Here is a 21,422-nt window from a genome sequence, read left to right on the forward strand (position 1 = left end):
TGTGTTATTATTTCATTCTAAACTAAAGCAAACATTCACAGACTGTAAAGCACAGACAAGAGCTTATAGAGCTTTTGCCAGTTGGGTTGCGGGGGTTGACTAGCAGACTATAGCCTATATAATACCTGTTTAAATTAGCTTCAGCTTAACTGTACAGAGATGCAGATACTGTATATGAAACTGCACTCTGCATTAAACAACAATGAAGGATTTAAAAGAAAAAAACTTTACCTAGGACATTTATTATTTTACCAACAATAGGGGGAAGTAACAGGCCTGTGTGAGTTTCAAAACTAAACCACTTGTTGGATCGCTTATTTCATAACATCTAGTGTATTTGTGTTTTTTCTATTTAAGTATTAATCAAGTACCTTCTAAAATGTAGTGTTAACTCTTAATAATTATGCTCTGGGACTTATTTCTTATAATCTTTTAAACTGATGACTCATAGTAAGTAGAAGTAAAGCCTCTAAATCATGTGCTATAGTAATCGATTGGGAAGACTGAACACTAGGGTTAACAATTGCAATGGCCTTTCTGTATAAAAAAAAAGCATTCCCACCAAGCAAATATTGGTCAGATCATTGTAAAGATCTTGAAAATTGGGTCTATCATTAGACAAACCAAACACAACCCGATTTTCAACAATGATTTCTGGAGAAATCTAAGACTATGACAGACCAACCCGATTTAGCCTAAAAACCAAATGATGTCTGCTGTTTGAGGGTGTTGATTTACTTCTCTTGAGCCACAAAAGAGAATGCATTTTTGTGTTGGGGTGTAAATATTACATATCTTGCTTTAATGTTGAAAATATTGCCTGGACATTTACAAGTATTAATTTTAGGTGTTAAGATACATTTTTGGAAAAAAATATAAAGATATAAAGTGTTCATGAGTGTTCAATCATGGTATTCAGCTACTGTTCAAACTCTACAACAAAACCACAGTGTTCAAAAGTTTACAGCTGAAGATATCTGTTCTTACACTGTACGCCCCGATGCTCTGATGCAATCCGACTGCTCACCCTGCACGACAAAAAATCAGATGTTGGACTCAGCCTTCTAGAGATAAAGCATTGGTCGGACTTGTCTATCCAGAAGTAAAGTCAGAGAAGAAGTGTGCACATGTGCAATACGCAAGGGATAGGTAAATCGAAACTCTCCTTCAACGGCATGCTATGATCACCTCACGAGAGTTGACGGAATATCAAAAATGTTGGATTTTCCTCTGACCAAACAATTTATAATCAGGAGCTGGTCGTGAGAGACAAATCTTCCCTTGTTACACTCTGTATACCACAGGACACAGGACACACAATGAGGCTGAAACTTGAACCAAAAAGGGCTAAACATTTTACTAAGGATAAAAGCTTCCTGGAGAGGTGGCGAAACATCGTCAAATCTTGGAAACCAAGTCCAGTTGATATTTTTTGAACTTTTACGGAATGACTATGACCTGGATCATCAGCATTTTACTGTGTATACCCACACTTAAATGATATGATAATATGCTTCAGTAAATCTCTTTCAAAGGCACAGCAAATAGAGTGAATCCTATGTAAGAATATTAATTTGTGTCAGAGATATTATTTACTCTTGAGGCAAATCACTTAAGACTTCCATCTGCCCTGATGACTGCCCAGTTGACTTGAACTTAGAGCAAAATAATGGAGGTTTGGACTAAGATAAAATAGGGAAAATTTGATTGTTAAGGTTATATTTTTTTGCATTATTGGATTTCATTTTCGCAGGAAACATTACTATAGAGAGGGAAAAGACATGCAGCAAAAGTCACTGGGGCAGGACTTGAACCCGTGATGGCCACCTCACTGACCGCGTCTCCTGTACATGGGTTGCATGTTTAACCCCTTAACCGAAAAACATTTGTCATTTACTAACGCAGCAAAAACTTAGGACTAAAACTTTTGGCTACAGAATACAGTCAAGTCAAGGATTCTTGTTTCAGTCTTTGAAATATTTGTCCTGAAAGCTGTGCCTCTGCTTCCACACACCTTAATTAGATAATCAAGTCATTAGCAGGACTCTGGATAACTTGACTGCATACCGAGAATGTAATTCAGCCATTTTATTCAGATGGAAGCAGGTGAAAACAGAGACATATCTAGAAGATGCAGGGCACTTGATTTGGACTTGGGTTTAGACTCAACTTTTTTATCCCTTGGCATTACTTCTTCAGGGAAATTCTGGTTGGAGTAGCTTACATACAGTACAGTACAAAGAGTTAAAGCAAGATGCCATTAAAGATACAAAAATACAACATATAATAAAAAAAAGAATACAAAAAGAAAAAAGCTGTAATTTCCTGGAATATGCTTCCCTTAGATATAAAAATGTCTGTACTGTAGAAAAATTTGAGACTGACCTGAACTGGTCTGCTAGAGACCAGCCTTCAAGTAACATACTAGAGATTGGACTCAGCAAAAACTAAAGACTTGTGTTTGACCTAAGGCACCAATATTAGGACCTGATCTTTTGAATGAAATAAAAATGTACATCTGAAAAAAATGACATAAATTAAGAAAAGCATATGAGCTTTATTCCTTTTTGTTAGTCTAAGGATTTTCAAGTCTCTGCTAAGCCCATAATTGCCCATTACATAAATGACATAGATTATATATTACATACATAACATAATTGTATAATCATAAGGTAGACTGAAAGAAACATAAAGAAAGAGGGAAACAAAGAAAGTAATAAAAGTGCAATAAGAACTCATGTTCTGTACAATGCTATCAAAGCCTTGATGGTCTTCCGCATAAAGATCACTTAATAGCCATTTGCAGTGCACTGTGGGAAACCTTGTTTATTTCACATTCAATCAAACCTCTCCAATCAGCCCTAGCACACTCACTAACTGTCACTTGAGGTTGATTTCTTGATTATGGCAGTGAAACTAGATGTAAAGAACTGTCAGTCTTTTATAGCCCTCTGCTCAGCTGAAAGAAAAAGCAGTGCACTTCTGCTCTACAATAATGCTTATCGCAGCGTTCAAAAGACACGCTGTTTTCTGGCTTAGCGAATGCTGCTGACAGATACCAGAAAATGACATAGACAAACAATTACTCATTCCGTTTGTAGGATTTCCAACCTTTTACCCTCTGATTTGTTACAGCTGTCGACGTTATTTGAAGAAGCAAAGCTTATCCGCTAGTCCACTCATATACTATGCAATCAAGTGCAAAGAAAGTGTGTAAACCCCTCCCATAAAAAAGTCTTATTTTAACATTCTTTCAGAAGGCCATTAGTGAGTGTGAGTACTGTGCTGTCTGCAGCTGCGGTGGCCTACTTCTTAAACGAGGCTGTGAAGTGTGAACACTTGCAATGCTGAGCAATACAGCCGCAAACTTTGGATTCAGGAGCACTGGAGTGGTGTGTTTGAAGTGAGCTAAATCCTATTAAATTCTTGGTACACTGCATTGTGCTGAGCCTTGTAAACAAAATGTGCTGGCCTAAATTAAAATATTCAAGGTAGCTTGCTTTGTTGTGCTAATATTTGGACAATAAGCATCCAAGGGAATTTGCGAAGGCTTCGTTTGATAAATTTTCGCGCAAGCAAAGCGCATTAAGAGATACAGTGAGCTGCAACTTTAACCTGCAGATTCGATATTATAGGACGGTGAAGAATCAGAGCCCAGGTCTTAAAAGGCACAAGGAGAGAGAGGGGAAAGAGTAATTATTCTGAATCCATTCTGTGCTCTATTTTGCTATCTCCTCTTTGCAGCAGCAAGCAATGCTTACCAGAGACCTGACAAGAATTGCCAATGATTTTTGCTGCTTTACTGACAATTCCTCAGTGTTTGTGCAAAGCGATTTAACTCATCAAGGCTCTCCTCTGTGCTTCTGTTGTAAGGCCTTGAAGAGGCTGTACTTGTGCAGCGGGGACTTGGAAGACGAGCAGCTAAGTCTCTACAAATATAGTGTGGATGTGCTAACATTTGATTTTCTAACAGGAGGCTGTGCAAAAACACTTTGTGGCACACTTATTCAAAATTACCAAGACATTTTTTCCAAGCTGTGCAAACTGAAACAGATTTAAGTCATGAATATAGGTTTTAACCGACATTTATATCTTAGCAAAGGGTATAACTTAATTTCATAGCCTTTGAAGCAAGATATATTTATTGGAGGTTGTACTTTTTTTGGATAAATCAGTGTTCCTCACATATTTTTAAATAATTCACTCTGTCACTGTTTGTACAAATGTTTGTTATTTGCAGGAATAAATGACAAAAAAGCTTACCGTCTAAATATTTAGATCTACATTAATAGTGCAGAAGATTATTACCACTGACAGGTGAAGCAGATAACAGAATACCCTTTCATAATGATACCCGTTAGAAAAATTTGTAGGAATTTAAAAATCCTTGCCTGTGAAATGGGGTAGAGGTGCACAGCAGGGAGAAGCTTTCTTCGTCACAATTGAGGGTAATTTTGACAAAAGGATGAAGTAAGGAATGCTCTTAAGAGGTTTGTCTGTGACTTTTAAGAAAGTCATTTTAATTTAGCCCTAAAAGGTCTTATCGTCATCCTCCCTTAGCTTGCTTGGAATCACCATCCAGCTGCTTCGGACTACTCCTACTTTGGTAAATCTACAACTGTATGGAGACTTGTCCAATGTCCTCGTTTTACCTCTGGCCTTTAGCTTCTAGAAATCCCTGTACTGGTAGGATCTCTAAACATTCTGTTAGACCCATGGGTACTAGTTGCTTTGTTAGGCACTTTAAAGTAAATAAATCACTGTGACTTGCTCCATCAAATCCAGAACCACCATGTTGAGGTGAAACTGACAACCAGCAAATCTTATGATGTAGTGAAGCCTTTAGGCCACAGAGTGAATTTGCTAGCCAGGCAAATTTCTGGCAAAATGTCAGGTGAGAAAAAATTCTTACAGTGCAATTGCCACAATGAACAGCCTTATTACTACTAGCAGTACTTCTGAATCAGAATGAATATATCACCCAAAGCCTTGAGCAGCTATACATTTAAAAAGTACAGCAAGTGGGAGGCTGCTTGATGGTTTGTGTTCATTTCATAATCTCTGGAGGAAAAGCCAAGATCCACAGCTCAGGTGGGAAAATCTGTTGTGCAGCAGTGGTACAGTCAAGAAATCAGATCTTTTTTAATACATGGGATGTAGGGTTTGTGGCAAACACATGAAAGTCAATGTTCCGGTAAGATAAAACAAAAACTATACTTATTGAAAATCATTGAAAACTGTCATTTAGAGCAAACCCTTCGTATAGACCTGACCCAACCGAGCATCGCCACAGTACTGTAAGTTATTATGCATGTTATGCTGTTGGAAAACAGTATAACAGGCAAGTTGGTCAGAAATGATAGAAATATACATATCATTAATGCAGGGTGATACCAGAAGAAAACCCTCCAAGGATCTTCAAAGGTTTGAGTATCTCCTGGAGGTTCACCATCTAACAAGATATTGACCTTATATAATGTAGATCCCTATAGAGTTTTTCTTTCACTTAACAATCATGAAAACAAGTTTCTACAAAGAATGAAACATTTGTTTTGCTTCATAGATTAAGTACAGGCATATTTGATGACTGTTTGTTTGTTTTGGTTGGTTCATTTAATATTTTAATTATTGTACAGCATTAGCAACACAGACAGGGAAGTATGGTAATCACATGAAAACCAGCGCTCAAAATATAATCACAATCTTAGTGGGGGGGCAACTCATGGTCGGAAATTCTTTTGGCCTAATTAAGAAGAAATTTGAAGAGGCTCGGCTCTGAATAACATTGATGAAATATACTCCTCTCATGTTGCTGAGGAGATCAGTCGTTGTCCCCTCCCCGCACTTCATATATCCTAGATAAACATTTGGTTTGGAAGTAGAGGATGAAGGATTACTGTTGAATTATGAGCTTTCAAAAGCAAGAAGGTGCTTCTGTGTTTGTTTCTCATTTATTTTTTATAATGGGATGTGGTTTGCGTTAACAAATAACGCATACTGCTGGATTCTTAGCCCTTGCCAATTTGCAATCCTGGTCCTCCCGTTTGCATCTAAGCTGGCTTTTTATCTAGAATAAGAAGCCTGTTTTGGGGCAAGAAAATTCATACATATACTTTCCTACTTAAATTATCCCATAAATTATAGTCAATAGCTGCAGCAGCTTTTACATCCATAACATCCAGTTTAAATCCTTGGTTCACTGGCCTCAAGCTCAGGAGGGAATTCTAATTCACAACAATGAATAAGTAAACATTCAAGCAGACTAATATTCTCCTTTAATAGACTTTGGAAAATAGGCTTCATCTGCATGACAATATCTTCAGACGCAGTGTCAAATTCCACGTATATTGCTCATTTGAACTTGACGGCATCTTGTTTCCTAAAGTTGTCCCCATTCTTTAATTCTTACCCTAGAACAGTGGCCGTTCTGGCATTGCATTTTCTGATTTCCATCCAAAAGTTGTGCTGTTGGCAACGCTTGTTCCAAACGTGGGGGAAAAAAATAATTACTTCCCCGCGCAGCATGCAGGCATTAATATTAATAAGCCACTGAGGTACACTCTGCGTCCCTAACTCCTTGTCATTTAAAATGTGAGCCCATGAGATAGTGCTCTAAATATATCTGCTGACAGATCCAGTGCAGTAATGAGCTTGAATCAAATGTCTTTCACAATATGCTGCCGTTACTCCTCAGTGACATCAGGCTTCTGCAAGGTGATGGATGGGTCAGAGGTGACTAATTTTAGTAATTGTTGTTGTGGCTCAGAGTTTTGTCATTTTTTAAAGGTCCAATCTGGCAGAAAATCTAAGCTAATTTGACCTTGACTAATGGGTGACATAGACTTTGACATAGCAGAAAGATTTAGTGACAGATTCCTTGGTGGATTTACATCATTATTTCATAGTTTACTATCAAGTTTATGGAGAGCTGTATGCACCATATTTTGAACTATTTAGAAGGATGCTGAACATTTGAATGAGGATTTCGTATAAGATACTGACAATAAAAAAGACAAAATAACAGTACAATTACTACAAGTTGAAGAATGAAATATACATAACTTAAAGGGATATTTTGAGATATAAAAATTACAAACTACTTCATTGAAGCCAACAGTACATGAAATAAAAATAAAATAAAATTTATAAGCACGTTTCTAACTTGCTTTTGGAAGAGACTAAAGATTTCTAGTTTTCTTTGAGCCACAGATATGATATTGTAGTCTTAAGTCAGACCTTTAAAAATAAAATCTTAATAAATACTGTCAAAAAGCTTTTAGTTGTATTTAAATATCTTTAACATCAATGCATTTAATACATTAACTACACTGCTATTATTATCAGCTAATTCCAAATGTTTACATTCACTGTCTCAAATATTAATATTATTTTTGTCTCACTGTTTGAAATTAGGTCGTTCTCTAACTTTTTCAGTTAAGACCTGTTGTGATTAACAAGATTGTTTCATTCAGTAAATTACAAACTTTACATACCTTAGGATTACCCGATTCTAACCATTAAAAATGCTGATGGCAATGCTATGTTGTGTAATTGTTCTTATTAATATCATGAATAATTCCAATTGGAAATTATACATTAGTCTTCTGATCTATGTTAACATACTGGCTACCAGGATTTAATGATTATGACAAAAAAATAAAAATAAAACACTTCAGTTGTTCAATTAACAATTAACTTAATGTATCAGTCAATGTGGATATCGAATCAACTGTGGACCTGGGTTTGAATTAACACATAGTTAACGTTAACAACTTTGATTTATAATTATCGGTAAAAAAAAAAAACAGAAAAAAATGTCTCTATATTAATAAGCTGTTAAAGGAACAGAATGCTCAGAAGTAGGATTTAAGACACCAGATTGCTGATATGAAATATCCACAGACAGCTACACTTTGCATAGGCTAAAATGTATTCAACCAAAGTGTGAGTGCAGGGAAAGACTGCAAATTCTACATTCATGAAGGCTTCAAGCTTAACAAGCCTTTTCTTGGATGGAATAATAGGGAAGGTAACAGCTTCAACCAGCGAAGGTGCAGCAACACATGATTCACCATTTTTTTTTTTTTTTTAAACAAGCTGGCACTAGGTTACGATGGAGCTTCTTTCCAAAGCAGTGGCTTACTGCAAAAGACACCAGTGGAGGGTTTTTTTCACCTCTGGTGTGACATCAGAGCAAGGGGTATTGGGAGCTGTAGTTTCAGTTTGTTATAGGTTCATTGGAACAATGCAATATGTCTGTGAATTTCTAATGGGGGCTAGGGGGTAGCAGGGCATGTAGCCTCTATTTCAGTTCCAGTAAAAAGTAGCTACTGGGAGGCTTGTCAATATTATAAGTCAACATTAGACTTCATGATCCATCCATCCATCCATCCATCCATCCATCCATCCATCCATCCATCCATCCATCCATCCATCCATCCATCCATCCATCACCATCCCCTTGTCTGTCAAGGTCACAGTGGTGCTAGTTCAAAGCTCACTAGTCCATAATGGGGAACCACCATGATTTATTATTTGACATTTGTAATCTAATTTGCAATATCACCACCTAATCTTTTGTAAAGCCTTTTCATGATTGATTCCAGAAATAAATGCAAACCCATTAAAGAAATAAAAGTTGCAAATGACTAACCCTCTTAGACTGTCTTAATTAGTTTCAAACTGTTTTATGGAGGGCTTTTGAATAATTTCTACAACTCGCACAAAGGCAGTATATATATTAAAGTGTTTTTTTTCTGTAATGGAGGAAACTCTTCAGGTAATTATGAGAAAGATCTTAGTTGGTTAGGAGGCTTTAATGCGATGCAATAGCCAGAATAGTAATAGAAATGTATAGTTATATGTTTTGATTTGTTTTTCTGACAAATTAATTATTGAAAGTGAAACTGAACTGTGTCTAGAAAGCCAAAAAAGGCTGGTATTTGATTCACAAATGTTTAGATCAAGTGATCCTTTGTTCTTTTTAAATTACTTTGTAAAATGCATTCTCAGTTTTTAATAAACTTCTCTTATAACTTTCAGCTGCACTCTAACGCTGACAAGGGCGACGGCACGGTGAAGTACATCTTGACTGGAGATGGGGCTGGCACCCTGTTTTTGATCGATGAGAAGTCTGGAGATATCCACGCTACCAAGAGGCTAGACCGGGAAGAAAAAGCCATGTACACACTGCATGCTAAGGTCTTGGACAGAAACACCAATGCAGAACTTGAACCCGACACTGAATTTAACATAAAAATTCACGACATCAATGACAACGCACCAAGATTTGTAAGAGAGGTGTACTACGCCAGTGTCCCTGAAATGTCTGAAGTTGGTGAGTTTTGGATTTTGTTCCAAGATAAATTTATCCACACAATGTTTCTTAAAAAAATAATCAGCCGCAAAAATCCAACAAATCAACAAGGATCAATCAATAAGTCTCTTTATAAAGCTATTCCCATTAAATATTATAATATAATGTAATCTTAATCAGACTGTATTGAAATACTTTTATAGAAGGATTAGTATGTGATTATGAATCCTCTGACATATTACTGTTGCTGTATACTTTACTGTCCCCAAAATGATCTTTTACAGTATTACATATGAAGAGTTGCAAGACTTTGTGGTATATTAGACAAACAAAATTATAGTTGTCAGATGTTTTCTCATTACAAGACTGATTTAACACCATTTTTATATATTTTTCTAGCCTTCCTGCTGTGAGAAGTTACAAGCACTTAGACAAATGGTATAAAGATTTTAAAACTTTGGGGCAGAGTTGAAAAGACATAAACAATTTAGCTCAGAAACATTACCCATTTACAGCAGCTCTGCCATAAAGGAATGGGCCAAACTGACAGCAAACTATTGTCTGAAGCTTGTGAAAGGTCATTCCAAAAAAAAAATAGAAAATTTTAAACAATCCACTGTACTTTCTTTTCTCTTCAAACTTGGAAACAAAGTCCAGTGGATTGTTTTAAATTTTCTTTTTTTGGAATAATACAACATTTAACCCATAAAAAAAAAAAAAAAAAATCAAGACAGGTCTCTCTTATTCAGTTTTCTACCGTTTAACAAAAAGAAACCCTAACAAACATTGAAAAGGCAGGGAGAAGAAAAAAAGTTTGTTTCTGAGCATGTTTAATGTTACACTTCTGTCTTAGAGTAAATGTTTAATCCAGATGCAGATGACTTCAGAGGGTTTATCTGAGATAATTTAGACCAAAATTAACTCAGATTTCTGAACGGCTGCCCAAATTCCCCGGAAGTTTGATAACAAAGAAAGTTTTAAATGCAATAGGTAAAATAATTAAAAACATCTCTTCCTGATTACAGTTGTTCCCTCTATCGCTGTTCTTCCTCTGAATTGTCTTTAAGCAACCTCATTATAGTGATATGAACTTAGTCTGCTCTCTTTACTCTTCCAACACTCTTCCATACTGAAGAGTGTTGTTGTCAGCATGTTATGTTGGCAATTAGGTATGTTGTATTTAGTAATCAGAAGTGCGCAGATCCCTGGACGTCCTAGGTGGATTTTTATCTTTAATTTTAATAATCTCCATAAAAAATGCAACAAACTAGTATTTAAGAACATATTTCATCACCATAATTAATCAAAAACTGAAATACCATAAGATATAAACAGATGTACAATGTTAGGTACATGAGAAAGAAATGGTAACAAATAGATTCATATTAACTAAGTAGTAGTGTGTTAGCTAGAAATTGAAAAATTGGTTGTGCCTATTTGGAAAAAATATATATATTTTCACATAAGCACCTAAGAATTATACTCTTCTGAGAAGGAGTGTGGTGTGAGGAAATTTAGAGTTGGGCTTAGGCAAATGTTTTATGATAAAAAGCTAGGCCAATATAAACATGCAGAACCTGTTTCTCTTGCCCTTTTGCAAGAAAAAAAAGTACAATGTTGGATCTACATTTTTCAGTGTTTTTGAACAATAATGCAGAAATATATATTCAAACTTCAGAGGTGTCAGGTAATGACGTACAAATACTTTGTTACTGTACTTAAGTACACTTTGTAGGTATCTATACTTTACTCCATTACTTATTTTTTTTCCTACTTCTGACTTCTACTCATTACATTTTCACAGACGTATCTATACTTTCTATTCCTTACATTTCTAAAATAAATGTTACTCGTAATTCTTGGCTTCATTTTTATGTTCGTGAATATTTATTTCACGTGATGTGCGCTATCCAATGCAGATCTTTGGCCCCTATCCACGTCTAGTGAAAACTAGTGTAATTGCCAGTGCTGGGCACGTTACTTTGAAAAAGTAATTAGTCATAGTTAGTAGTTACTTCTCCCAAAAAGTAACTGAGTTACTAACTGAGTTACTCCACAATAAAAGTAACTAGTTACTAGTAAAAGTAACTATTGCGTTACTTTTGCGTTTCTCACCCCCGTAACCCTCACCACCCAGCCCCCACCTTCTCGCCGTGTGTTTCAAAGCCAGCTGAATAGAGCGGATGACAAAGACAAGAACCTGCAGAGAGTTTTGCATTTCTTGTAACTCAACGTAAATGACATCAGGGGGGAACGCGATGTGACGTTTTTTAACAGGGCATTCAGATCTGGTGAGTATATGAAATTAATAACTGGGGTCTAATTCTGAAATCCTGTGTGTTTGGGTTGTTACAGATACTGTAACATCTCTCTATCTATCTATCTATCTATCTATCTATCTATCTATCTATCTATCTATCTATCTATCTATCTATCTATCATCTATCTGTCTGTCTGTCTGTCTGTCTGTCTGTCTGTCTGTCTGTCTGTCTGTCTGTCTGTCTGTCTGTCTGTCTGTCTGTCTGTCTATCTATCTATCTATCTATCTATCTATCTATCTATCTATCTATCTATCTATCTATCTATCTATCTATCTATCTATCTACCGTAAATCCTCTAATATAGGCCCGGGCCTTTATTTCACTCAAGTGCATCGCGGTCCAGGCCTTTATTGCAAAGAGGCCAGAATTAGAGACAGGCCTCTATTGCTATTTGAGCAAAACAGACTACCAGTGGAATGAATAAAAATGAGATTTTGTGTCTATTTGAACCTATAAAACACTAGGTTCATTTATTGAAAAAGTACAGGTACCATGTCTCGCTCGGTTTGAAGTAAAAAAAATCCTCCAATTCTGTTTAATCCTCCTCCTCAGTTTCCTCCTCCTCTTCATCTCTCCCTTTAATCTCCTCATCACTCGCGCCAGTCTCTATAACAAGTTCATTATTGTACAGTTCCTCTTCGTTCTCCTTATGTTCTGCTGCGTGTCTGTTCTCTTCCTCGCGCAGACGGGCAGCAGTCAGGGCCTGTCGTCCAGCAGCGCAGGGCTGTGGTACTTGTATGTTACTACCACAAGTATAATGTTGAGGTATGCCCAGAAAAAACGTTTATAGCCCCGGCCTGTATGAGAGATTATTTACCTCCTCTGACAGCGAGACCGGCCAATGTTAGAGCCCCGGCCGCTAATGGAATACAGGCCAATATTAGAGAATTTACGGTATATGTATACTCTGTGTGTGACATAAAATATGGATCTCCATCCCTGCCACAAAGGCCATCAAATAATGTTTAAAATAAAAAATACAGTAGGTTTAAAAGTCAGAGTATCCATCCATCCATCCATCCATCCATCCATCCATCCATCCATCCATCCATCCATCCATCCATCCATCCATCCATCCATCCATCCATCCATCCATCCATCCAGATTTCTCCCTTTCTTCATATAGGCTATCATTTGATCGTTTACGCTCTCCGTAGTTCCCCTGTGGCACGAGCACAGGGCGACTGTTGCGCGCCTTTAGCGAGCATGCGCGTTTTCTGTCGCTTGCGCGGTGACTCGTGCCGCCTGCGCTGTGCGGAGATGCAGAGGAAACCGAATCTGATGGGGAAACGCAGCTCGACGTAAGACCGGTATTTCCATGTTGAAAACGCTGTTTTGCTGCTGGAGTCATCCTCACTCTCCATCTCTCTGTGTGTGCTGTACGTTAACACCCGCCAGCAGAAACACCCACCTACCCAACTGCCAATCTCATCCTCCACTCTCTCATGACAAGGCGCGCACCTCTGGATGACCTAAAAAATAATCTTTAATATCTCTTAAACAAAAGTAGCACAAACAATATTTTTTTCTGCACAAATCTGCACTAACGTTGCACTAACCATTCAGTCTATTTGCAGAGTTTTTTGACGTGGGTGGGGTGTCAGCTTCACGCAGCTATCATGAAAAAAGGTTCATTGTGCGACCTGAGTAACGCGCAGTAACGGGGTGTATGCAATGGTAACTGCGTTATAGTTACAGTCAAAGTAATTAGTTAGATTACTCGTTACTAAAATAAGGTAACGGCTTTAGTAACGCCATTACTTTCAACGCCGTTAGTCCCATCACTGGTAATTGCATATAACGCAAACACGCATTGGTTAGCTATTCAACAAATTTGTGCTGATACCAAAGGAAATCACCAGAAGCAAGCAGGTGTTCTTAAAACTCTAAACGTAAATTGTCTATGCCAAGCTACAATGTCGGATTCTGAAAAAGATGTTGAAATGTCTGAAAGGTCGGACACAAGCAAGACTGTATCGGTAGATGGAGACGGAGACCAACAAGACCTCCCTCATCCTTGGCCCTATCTCAAAGAATTTTTCAAAGTAGTCAAAAAATTAGCTTCCAATTCATATAGCGGCATCTGGCTGTTTTTTTTAAAAGGTTACTTTATACTTTTATACTTTACGTAGTTTCGGAGCACATACTTTTTCACTTTTACTTGAGTAAAGAGGTCAAGTTGATACTTCAACTTTTACCAGAGTGTTTTTAAACTGCAGTATCTATACTTCTACTTAACTAACAAATGTGTGTAATTTTGTCAATACTGTATAACTTCTTCAGTTTGTTAGGTAGATTTCCTTAAGATTTTTTTTTACCTTGGTTATATCCTTTTTCTATTTTAGATAGAAATCCCAGAAGAAATTGTTCAGCTCTTTCTATCTCATTGATTCATTTTTCTATTGGCTGTTTTTAGAGTTATTTGAAAATATTCTTAGTTAATCTGCATTTTAATTCTCAAGCTGTAATTATAGTTTCCTGTGTTTGTTTGCTTATGTCTTAGCTTCTTCTTTCTATTAAAGATGTGATGAAAGATGTTAGTGTCATGGTGCGTTGAGAGGGATATGCTAATTTTAACTTATTCGTAATTTAGATCTACATAATCCTTTGAGAATAAAATACTTTGTTTTGACTATGGAAACTATGGATATTCTACATTAGTATTTTCTTTCACATGGGACAGACTGCAGATAGCTGGCTCTTCTATTTATAGTGTTCTTTTTTTTTTTTTTTTTTTTTTTAACTTCAGGAGAGGTTTTGTTACTATTCCAAAAGAGGTAAAAAACAATCCACTGGACTTGGTTTCCAAGTTTGAAGATGTTTCGCTTCCCATCCAGGAAGCTTTTTCAATTCAAAATGTCGGATGACTATGACCTGGATGACTGAGAGTCTTTACCGGCATTTTGTTACCATGTTGGTGATGAATATTGGTTTATCAAATATTGTGTTCCTTCCCATTAATTGCAACTTACTTTTAGTAATATCCACATTTTATTTTGCAACTGATTCCATATAACCTGGTGAATCAAATTAATTATAGCTCTCAAGTTTAGTTCTACATATTGTTTAACTAGGGTTGCTCCAATCCAATCTCTTCAGGGAAATTTAGGATGGGATAGATACTGCCTGCTCACCAAAATATGCTTTTAGCCATGAAATACCACAACAATTTACTTTTTTATGCTCTGACTGTTCCTCTTTAGAAGATTAAATTATGGCATCTTCTAAAATAGCCATGCGAACGTCTTCCTGCGTTGCCATGTTTTGGTTCAGCTGTGGGCCTGGCACCTCTTGCTTTCATCACAGCTGTAAGTCTAGCTTTAAAGTGTAATACTGCAAAGTGATTCGCCAACGGTTTTGAGTCTGACCGGAAGGATCTCAGCTGGAGCTGTATAAGGTGCATTCTCTTGTATTTGTGAGTATACAAATACATCTTGAATTAAGCTTGCGGACAAGGTTAGATTCCATTATATTAACAACACTCTACTCTATATTAACAACCCGCTCACAAAAATATCATCAATATTCATGCAATTATTTAGAAAAGCATCCTAGTATAAACAGAATATTGTTTAGTCTGCTATTACATTTTGATAAGATATATTGTATATTTTTATTTTTAAACTAGATTAATGGCTAAAAAAGAGGGTAAGTGACTTTTTGTCACACAAGTAACTTCAAACATGCAGAACATACATTTCTTTAAGTTTCTGGAGGCTTCTTGTACCAGAAAGTTTGCATTAGTTCCCCCTTGTCCCCGTAGATTTGGAGGATGGTTTTGCCTTACTTCCCGCAGATGCCATTAGATTGCATCACACTCGGGTTTATTGAGGTTGACGGCTTGGATGAACACCTCCGTTCTTTTTTCTGTGTTCTTTGATCCCTGCTTACACCGTTTTGAAGATACTCACTGCTTTTCTCATGAGCTGTTTTGGCAGGAGGGCAAATGTTATAGGAATGGAGCTAAGAAGTCTTATGTTGCTCATTTTACAGCTCAGTGGTCATAATGTTATGGCTGATCAGTATATATTTAATAGAATATTCTAAGACACTGTTAGATGCAGAAATGGCAAGCCGCAGTGATAATGTGCTGCTTTTATTCAGCATTTTTTTCTTCAGGTCTCAGACTGTTGGTCAGCCTCATTGGGCATTCATAATAAGTAATGCCATTTGCCATTTTTAATAGGCAGCAGAAATATTGAAAGTTTAGATTGTCACAGTCTTTCCAATTAAGTGTTTGCTTCATTGCACTCCATTCGAAATCAAGTAATGGGAATAAATCGGTTGGCATGAATATAAACAAAGCTTATGAAAATAATGCATGCAAGCTGAAATCAATCCTCAATTACGAAGCTGCAAATTAATACACAGGAGCAATCAGGGGTAAATCAAAAAACCAATTGCCTTTATGACAAATAACAATACCCAATTTGGAATTCATAAATGGGTGTTCTCAGATTTCCCAGCTGCACCGACTGCGGGGAGAGGTGTGTGTCAGGGTCACCGCTACTCATCTGTGGACTAATAAGCTGCCTCACATGTTGAAACTGAACACGTTACTTTATCAAGGCAGCCAGCCATGAAAAATCAGCACCCCCACCTCCTCTACTGCTTTACGCTATCAGTGGAGGAACTGAGTGAGACAGATGTTTGGGGGATCATTAGTATGCACAGAGACACTCTGACCCAAACAGGACATGGCAGAGGTCTCCTGAATGCCAAGGACAGTATCAACAGTGTGCGTTACTAAAATCTTCGACCGGATGAAGCAGCTTTATTATTGCTGTGGTTTGTTAATGTCTGAGAGGTCTACATTTGTTCTTAACTTTAAATGCTTGTTTGTTTCTCTTGATTTTATAATGGTGTGATAAAAATACTGAGTTGTAACACTAGGACGGCATTAAAATAAAATGAAACTCCACAAAAATAAAATATTTCTAACCTCTTTTAAGGTTGAAAATGTAAAAGCATGCATTTTAAAAATACATAAGAGCTTTGCTGGGCTACAGAAAAAAGGAGTCAACTCATATTTTCCGTAAAAAAAAACATCCAAATTAACCCCTAAGGCTTTTGGAGTATTTATTCTTTTAAAGTATTTAAAATAATAAACATTTAAAACTATTTGTTGTATTATAATGTTACTATTTGCAACTCCATCAACTGGACAACTTAATATTAATGTCCAGCCCTACTTTACAACTTAAAACTGAAGGAGGAAATGTGAAGGAGTAGTTTCCAAAAATTTTATCTCTGAAATACTTCCCTAAAGGTGATGATCTGAAAAACTTTTGTGGACAAACAAGAGAAATGTGGAATCTTTAAGAAAATATCCCTCTAAAACACGGTGAAAGGAAAAAAAAAAAACAGCATTGTTCCAACAGTCAAATGTGGTGGCAGTAAATTAATAATGTAATCTTAATAATATGTATTAATAAAGTCTATTAAATGCGTGCAAAAGCATGCAGGAACCCAAATTTCCTCTTGTACGCTCTGTTTAAAAGTTTCTGTTTGAATCGCTCACACAAGCTTACTTTCCCAAAGAAAATGCTTAATTTTTCAACTATGTCAAACTCACCACCGCTAATTAAAAATGTGGACGAGAATGTAGGACGGCCCCATGTAAACATATCCGCAGAATGATTGACAATTAGGAGGACCACTTATTTTGATGATTCACCTGGAAAAAGAACATCCTCCACTGTACCTTTAAGCTGAAATACACTTTTGTTTTGCAGCCAAACAACAGTTTAAGAAGTTAATGAAGATTTTTAAGTGGCCTGTTGAAAGCATAGACTAAAATCTCATTTAGAAATTCCAGCTTGGCCTTCAACAGGTTGCTGCTGCTCAAAAATCCATCTGCCTATTTATCTAAATTTGAAACAATGCTAAAAAGAAGAGTTGGTCAAAATTTCCCCATATCGATGTTACAGACATAGGATACACAGAGATAAACAGACATAAATCTGTGAAGGGAAATATATTAATGCTAATGATAATCTTATGACGAGATGGGTTTTGTTAAGCATTTTCTTTACCTTTGTATGTTTAAACTGTATAAAGAAATCTAAATCTGGTAAAGCAGATTCTTCACAGTTATGAGAATTATAAATTAAATAAAAAAACAATGGAATTTAGCCTAAAATAAATGAATAAAGTTTGTTTCTGGATCAATTTCATATCAATCTAGCAGTGTCTTTAACTATGCTACAGTAATCACAGTTGCTTTTAGGCCACCTAGTCAGTCCTCACTGGTTAAAACATGAGTAATGTCAGAGCATGGAGTGGTATTAAAATCTGTTTGTCAGAAAAATTGCACGGCTGAAGAACTGCTATGAGGCCTGCAACCTGCCCGTGCAAATTAAATAGAAACAAAAAAATATCTGGACTCAATCTCTACATCACTGCTTGGTCACAGCATTTGCGAGAAATTATAGTGTGCATTTTCTTTGCCTTTGACAGGTACCTCTGTCGTTACTGTAACCGCCACTGATGCAGATGATCAAACGTATGGGAACAGTGCCAAGCTTGTGTATAGCATCCTGCAGGGACAGCCATATTTCTCTGTGGATTCAGAAAACGGTAAGACAAACGCTACAAGGTCTCTGACAGGTCCTCTAATGTCATAGTAACTGACATGTTTTCACAACAGGAAATGTCATTTTAGCATATTTCCATTATTTCCATATTGAAAACAGAAACAAAGCAGGGGGTATTTGATTTTTTCTTCTTATATCAGCTACCGGTTGACTAAATTTAGAAATACTTAACCATTTACCTTCGATGGAAGAGAAGAGATGAATAGAATGAAGTGTTAAATTTTAAGCCTGCTTGAAACTTTTTAATTCAGTATATTTGTAGGTATTTTTCAATTTGATTATTTAACAAAAAATACCACTACATGTGAGAATAAAGTCAAACACTGATGCAAGGCGATAAGTTACAGCACCTATACAAAATCAGCGTGTTAAACAACAAAAACCACATGTAACACATGTATCTTACTATGTGGTAATTGGAATTACCATTACAATGGGTTGGTATTAAATTGCAAAAGGAGGATTATATGTTGGTAACCTAAACATGAGAGTTTGGACCATAACAGTAAACATTAACGTAAACATCTCTCAGAACATCTAAAGAAGCATGATGCATCATATATTGAACCTTTATATATTTCTGAGGCATATAAAGTTTAGATCCTCATGTATGTGACTTAAAATAGGGTAATGGTGTGTGTTGGCAAAAACAAATTCCCATATATTTCTTTTTTCTTCCATTTTAAAACCTGAATCTTAGCTTTCTTTGTTTTGTATATTGTATAAAAGTATTAAGTAAGGCTGCACACCAGCTTGACAAGGCTAGGCATTAGAGTTACCATTTCGACACCTGAGAGTCTGATGTGTTTTGGAAATGGAGCCTCCTTTAGGTTCGAGGTTATTTAACATCCCTCTGTTTTGTTGCTAACTGTCTGTAACCTGTTTTGGTTGTAGTACATTTAAATCCCTTTCAGCTGTTCATTTGAGTGTTAAGTAGTTAGTGAAATCTTTTGTCTGACCAGAAAAGACACAACACTGTTCTGCTGTACAGAATTAATAAATACTGCTTGAATCAATCTATTTCTTGTTAAATAAGACAAGAACCAATTTTCCTGATAGAACGCTGTTAAAAAAAATAAAACAGGGATCTGAACCCAGTCAACCATTTTAAAGACAGTTAACAATATTGTTTGATTAGATTAGAATGATTGCCCATCTTGATATATATCTAACTTTTAGCATGGTAAAAAAAATAAAAAATAAAAAAATCCAACGGTCTTACTTTTTTTCTAGGAACCATTAAGACTGCTCTACCTGGCATGGACAGAGAAGTCAAGGAACACTACCAGGTGGTGATTCAGGCCAAAGACATGGCTGGACAAATGGGTGGACTTTCAGGGACCACAACAGTCAGCATCACCCTCTCTGATGTCAATGACAGCCCGCCACGCTTTGCTAACCGTAAGAAGTTGGATTTCTCATATGTGTTTACATATTTATATCTATATCTAGGAATTCCCACTGTTTTAGCAGAGATTTAAACACTAGAGAACATGTGTGCTATGTCATCTCGTCTGAATTTGATTTAGACTCCTTCCGCGTGACCACTGTGGAGTCTACCGAGATAGGTGGTGCCATCGGACGCATCAAGGCCGATGATCCCGATGTGGGCCATAACGCTGAGATGGAGTATAGCATTGTTGGTGGTCATGATACATTCAACATCATTACTGACCAAGCTACACAGGAAGGTGTCATCATAATTAAAAAGGTATTGGCCTTGCCTTCTAGAAGTACTTCTTTGTCATTATAAAGTGCGGAATTCAGTTTAATTTAGTGTTATTTTTATTATTAAGTGAAAAGTGAAAAGCCCTTTGGGAAACTCCTCCAACTCCCATTGTCATTGTGACACAGCACACACAAGTGAACACTGCACACCATGAAATTGCATTTATACCTCACCCGTGCAAGGGGGCAGCCCTCAATGGCGCCCCAAGGGAGCAGTGTGGCAGGACGGTACCAACCTCAGTCATGGAGGAGGATGGGGGAGAGCGCTGGTTAATTACTCCCCCCACCAACCTGGCGGGTCAGGAGTCGAACCGGTAACCTTTGGGATCCAAGTCTGACACCCTAACCGCTCACCCACGACTGCCCCTGCTCACCCACGACTGCCACATTATCTTCTGAATCTAAGGTCAGAAACAGAGCTATTCACAGGCATTCTGAGCTTCAGCCATTTTGCCAAGAATGCAAAAGTTTTTGGTTAATAGCTGGGAAAAGTTGGTAGAGGCATACCGTTATTTTTTTTTTTCTCCCAATTCCTAATTAGGTTGGTCTTTGTTCTGCTTTGTCATAAAAACCACAGTAATGTCTGCTTGTACAGTAGTTGTGACAAAACAAAATGAGAGATAGGATGTGAACACCTTTATAGGACACGGATAATCAGATTTTCTGTCTACTTTATCAACTTTGAAAGTTTTTAAAAACAGCTTAAAGATTCTAAGTTTGATAAAAAAAAAAAAAAAAAACTTTAAGCCTAAACTTATTGAATGTTTCCATTTCATTCACATCTTAGCTGTATTTAAAGCCATTCTCTGAATGTACAAAATCTCTCACTCCCAACAATACCACAGAACATTTAACTCCAGCATGATTTCTTATGAAGAAATAATGTCCCCTGATAACATTTATTCATGTAAAAAAGATATGACGGGATTTATTTTTTGAAGCGCAGTGTAAAATCAGATATCATAAGCCTGTAAAATGAATAATATAAAGGAGTCTTTTGCAAGGAGCTCTCTTTAGTTTTCCCCTAAGATCTTCCAGTTTTCCTGACTTGGATTTGTTACTCTGAATTTGGAGAGGGGGTAAGATAAAGGCAGACAAATGAAATGCATGAATCACATATCAAAATCCCGGAGGCAGGCTTTCTTTTTTAAATGGAAAAGTCTACAGCTTTCTTTCTTTGCTGCTCTTTCATCTGCAGGCTCTGGATTATGAAAGTAAGAGGGACTACGATTTCAGAGTGGAGGTGAAAAACACCTACTTAGATGCCAGGTTCATCCACGGTGTGCAGTTCAAAGACTACGCCACGGTCAAGGTGACGGTGGAGGATGTGGACGAACCACCCGTCTTCACCCGTAACCCTTACATCATCGAAGTGCACGAGGACACGGCCGCAGGCAGCTTCGTTGGCGTGGTGCTGGCCAGGGACCCTGATGCTGACAACAAGCCAGTAAAGTATGTTTC

General features: G+C 36.9%; 1 protein-coding gene across 1 annotated transcript in view; it reads left to right on the forward strand.

The window, feature by feature from the left end:
* Window positions 1–21,422, forward strand: part of cdh10a (cadherin 10, type 2a (T2-cadherin)) — a 58,524-nt gene that overhangs the window by 18,581 nt on the left and 18,521 nt on the right. Inside the window, exons 3-7 of the mRNA XM_038275617.1 lie at window positions 9,043–9,337; window positions 18,097–18,216; window positions 19,467–19,634; window positions 19,763–19,944; window positions 21,160–21,413. Of these exons, the coding sequence (XP_038131545.1) occupies window positions 9,043–9,337; window positions 18,097–18,216; window positions 19,467–19,634; window positions 19,763–19,944; window positions 21,160–21,413 (1,019 nt within the window). The remainder of the gene's footprint in view (window positions 1–9,042; window positions 9,338–18,096; window positions 18,217–19,466; window positions 19,635–19,762; window positions 19,945–21,159; window positions 21,414–21,422) is intronic.

This window comes from Cyprinodon tularosa, unplaced genomic scaffold, assembly GCF_016077235.1.
Source record: "Cyprinodon tularosa strain WSP-4 unplaced genomic scaffold, ASM1607723v1 ctg97, whole genome shotgun sequence".
In the NCBI taxonomy this organism is placed as follows: domain Eukaryota; kingdom Metazoa; phylum Chordata; class Actinopteri; order Cyprinodontiformes; family Cyprinodontidae; genus Cyprinodon; species Cyprinodon tularosa.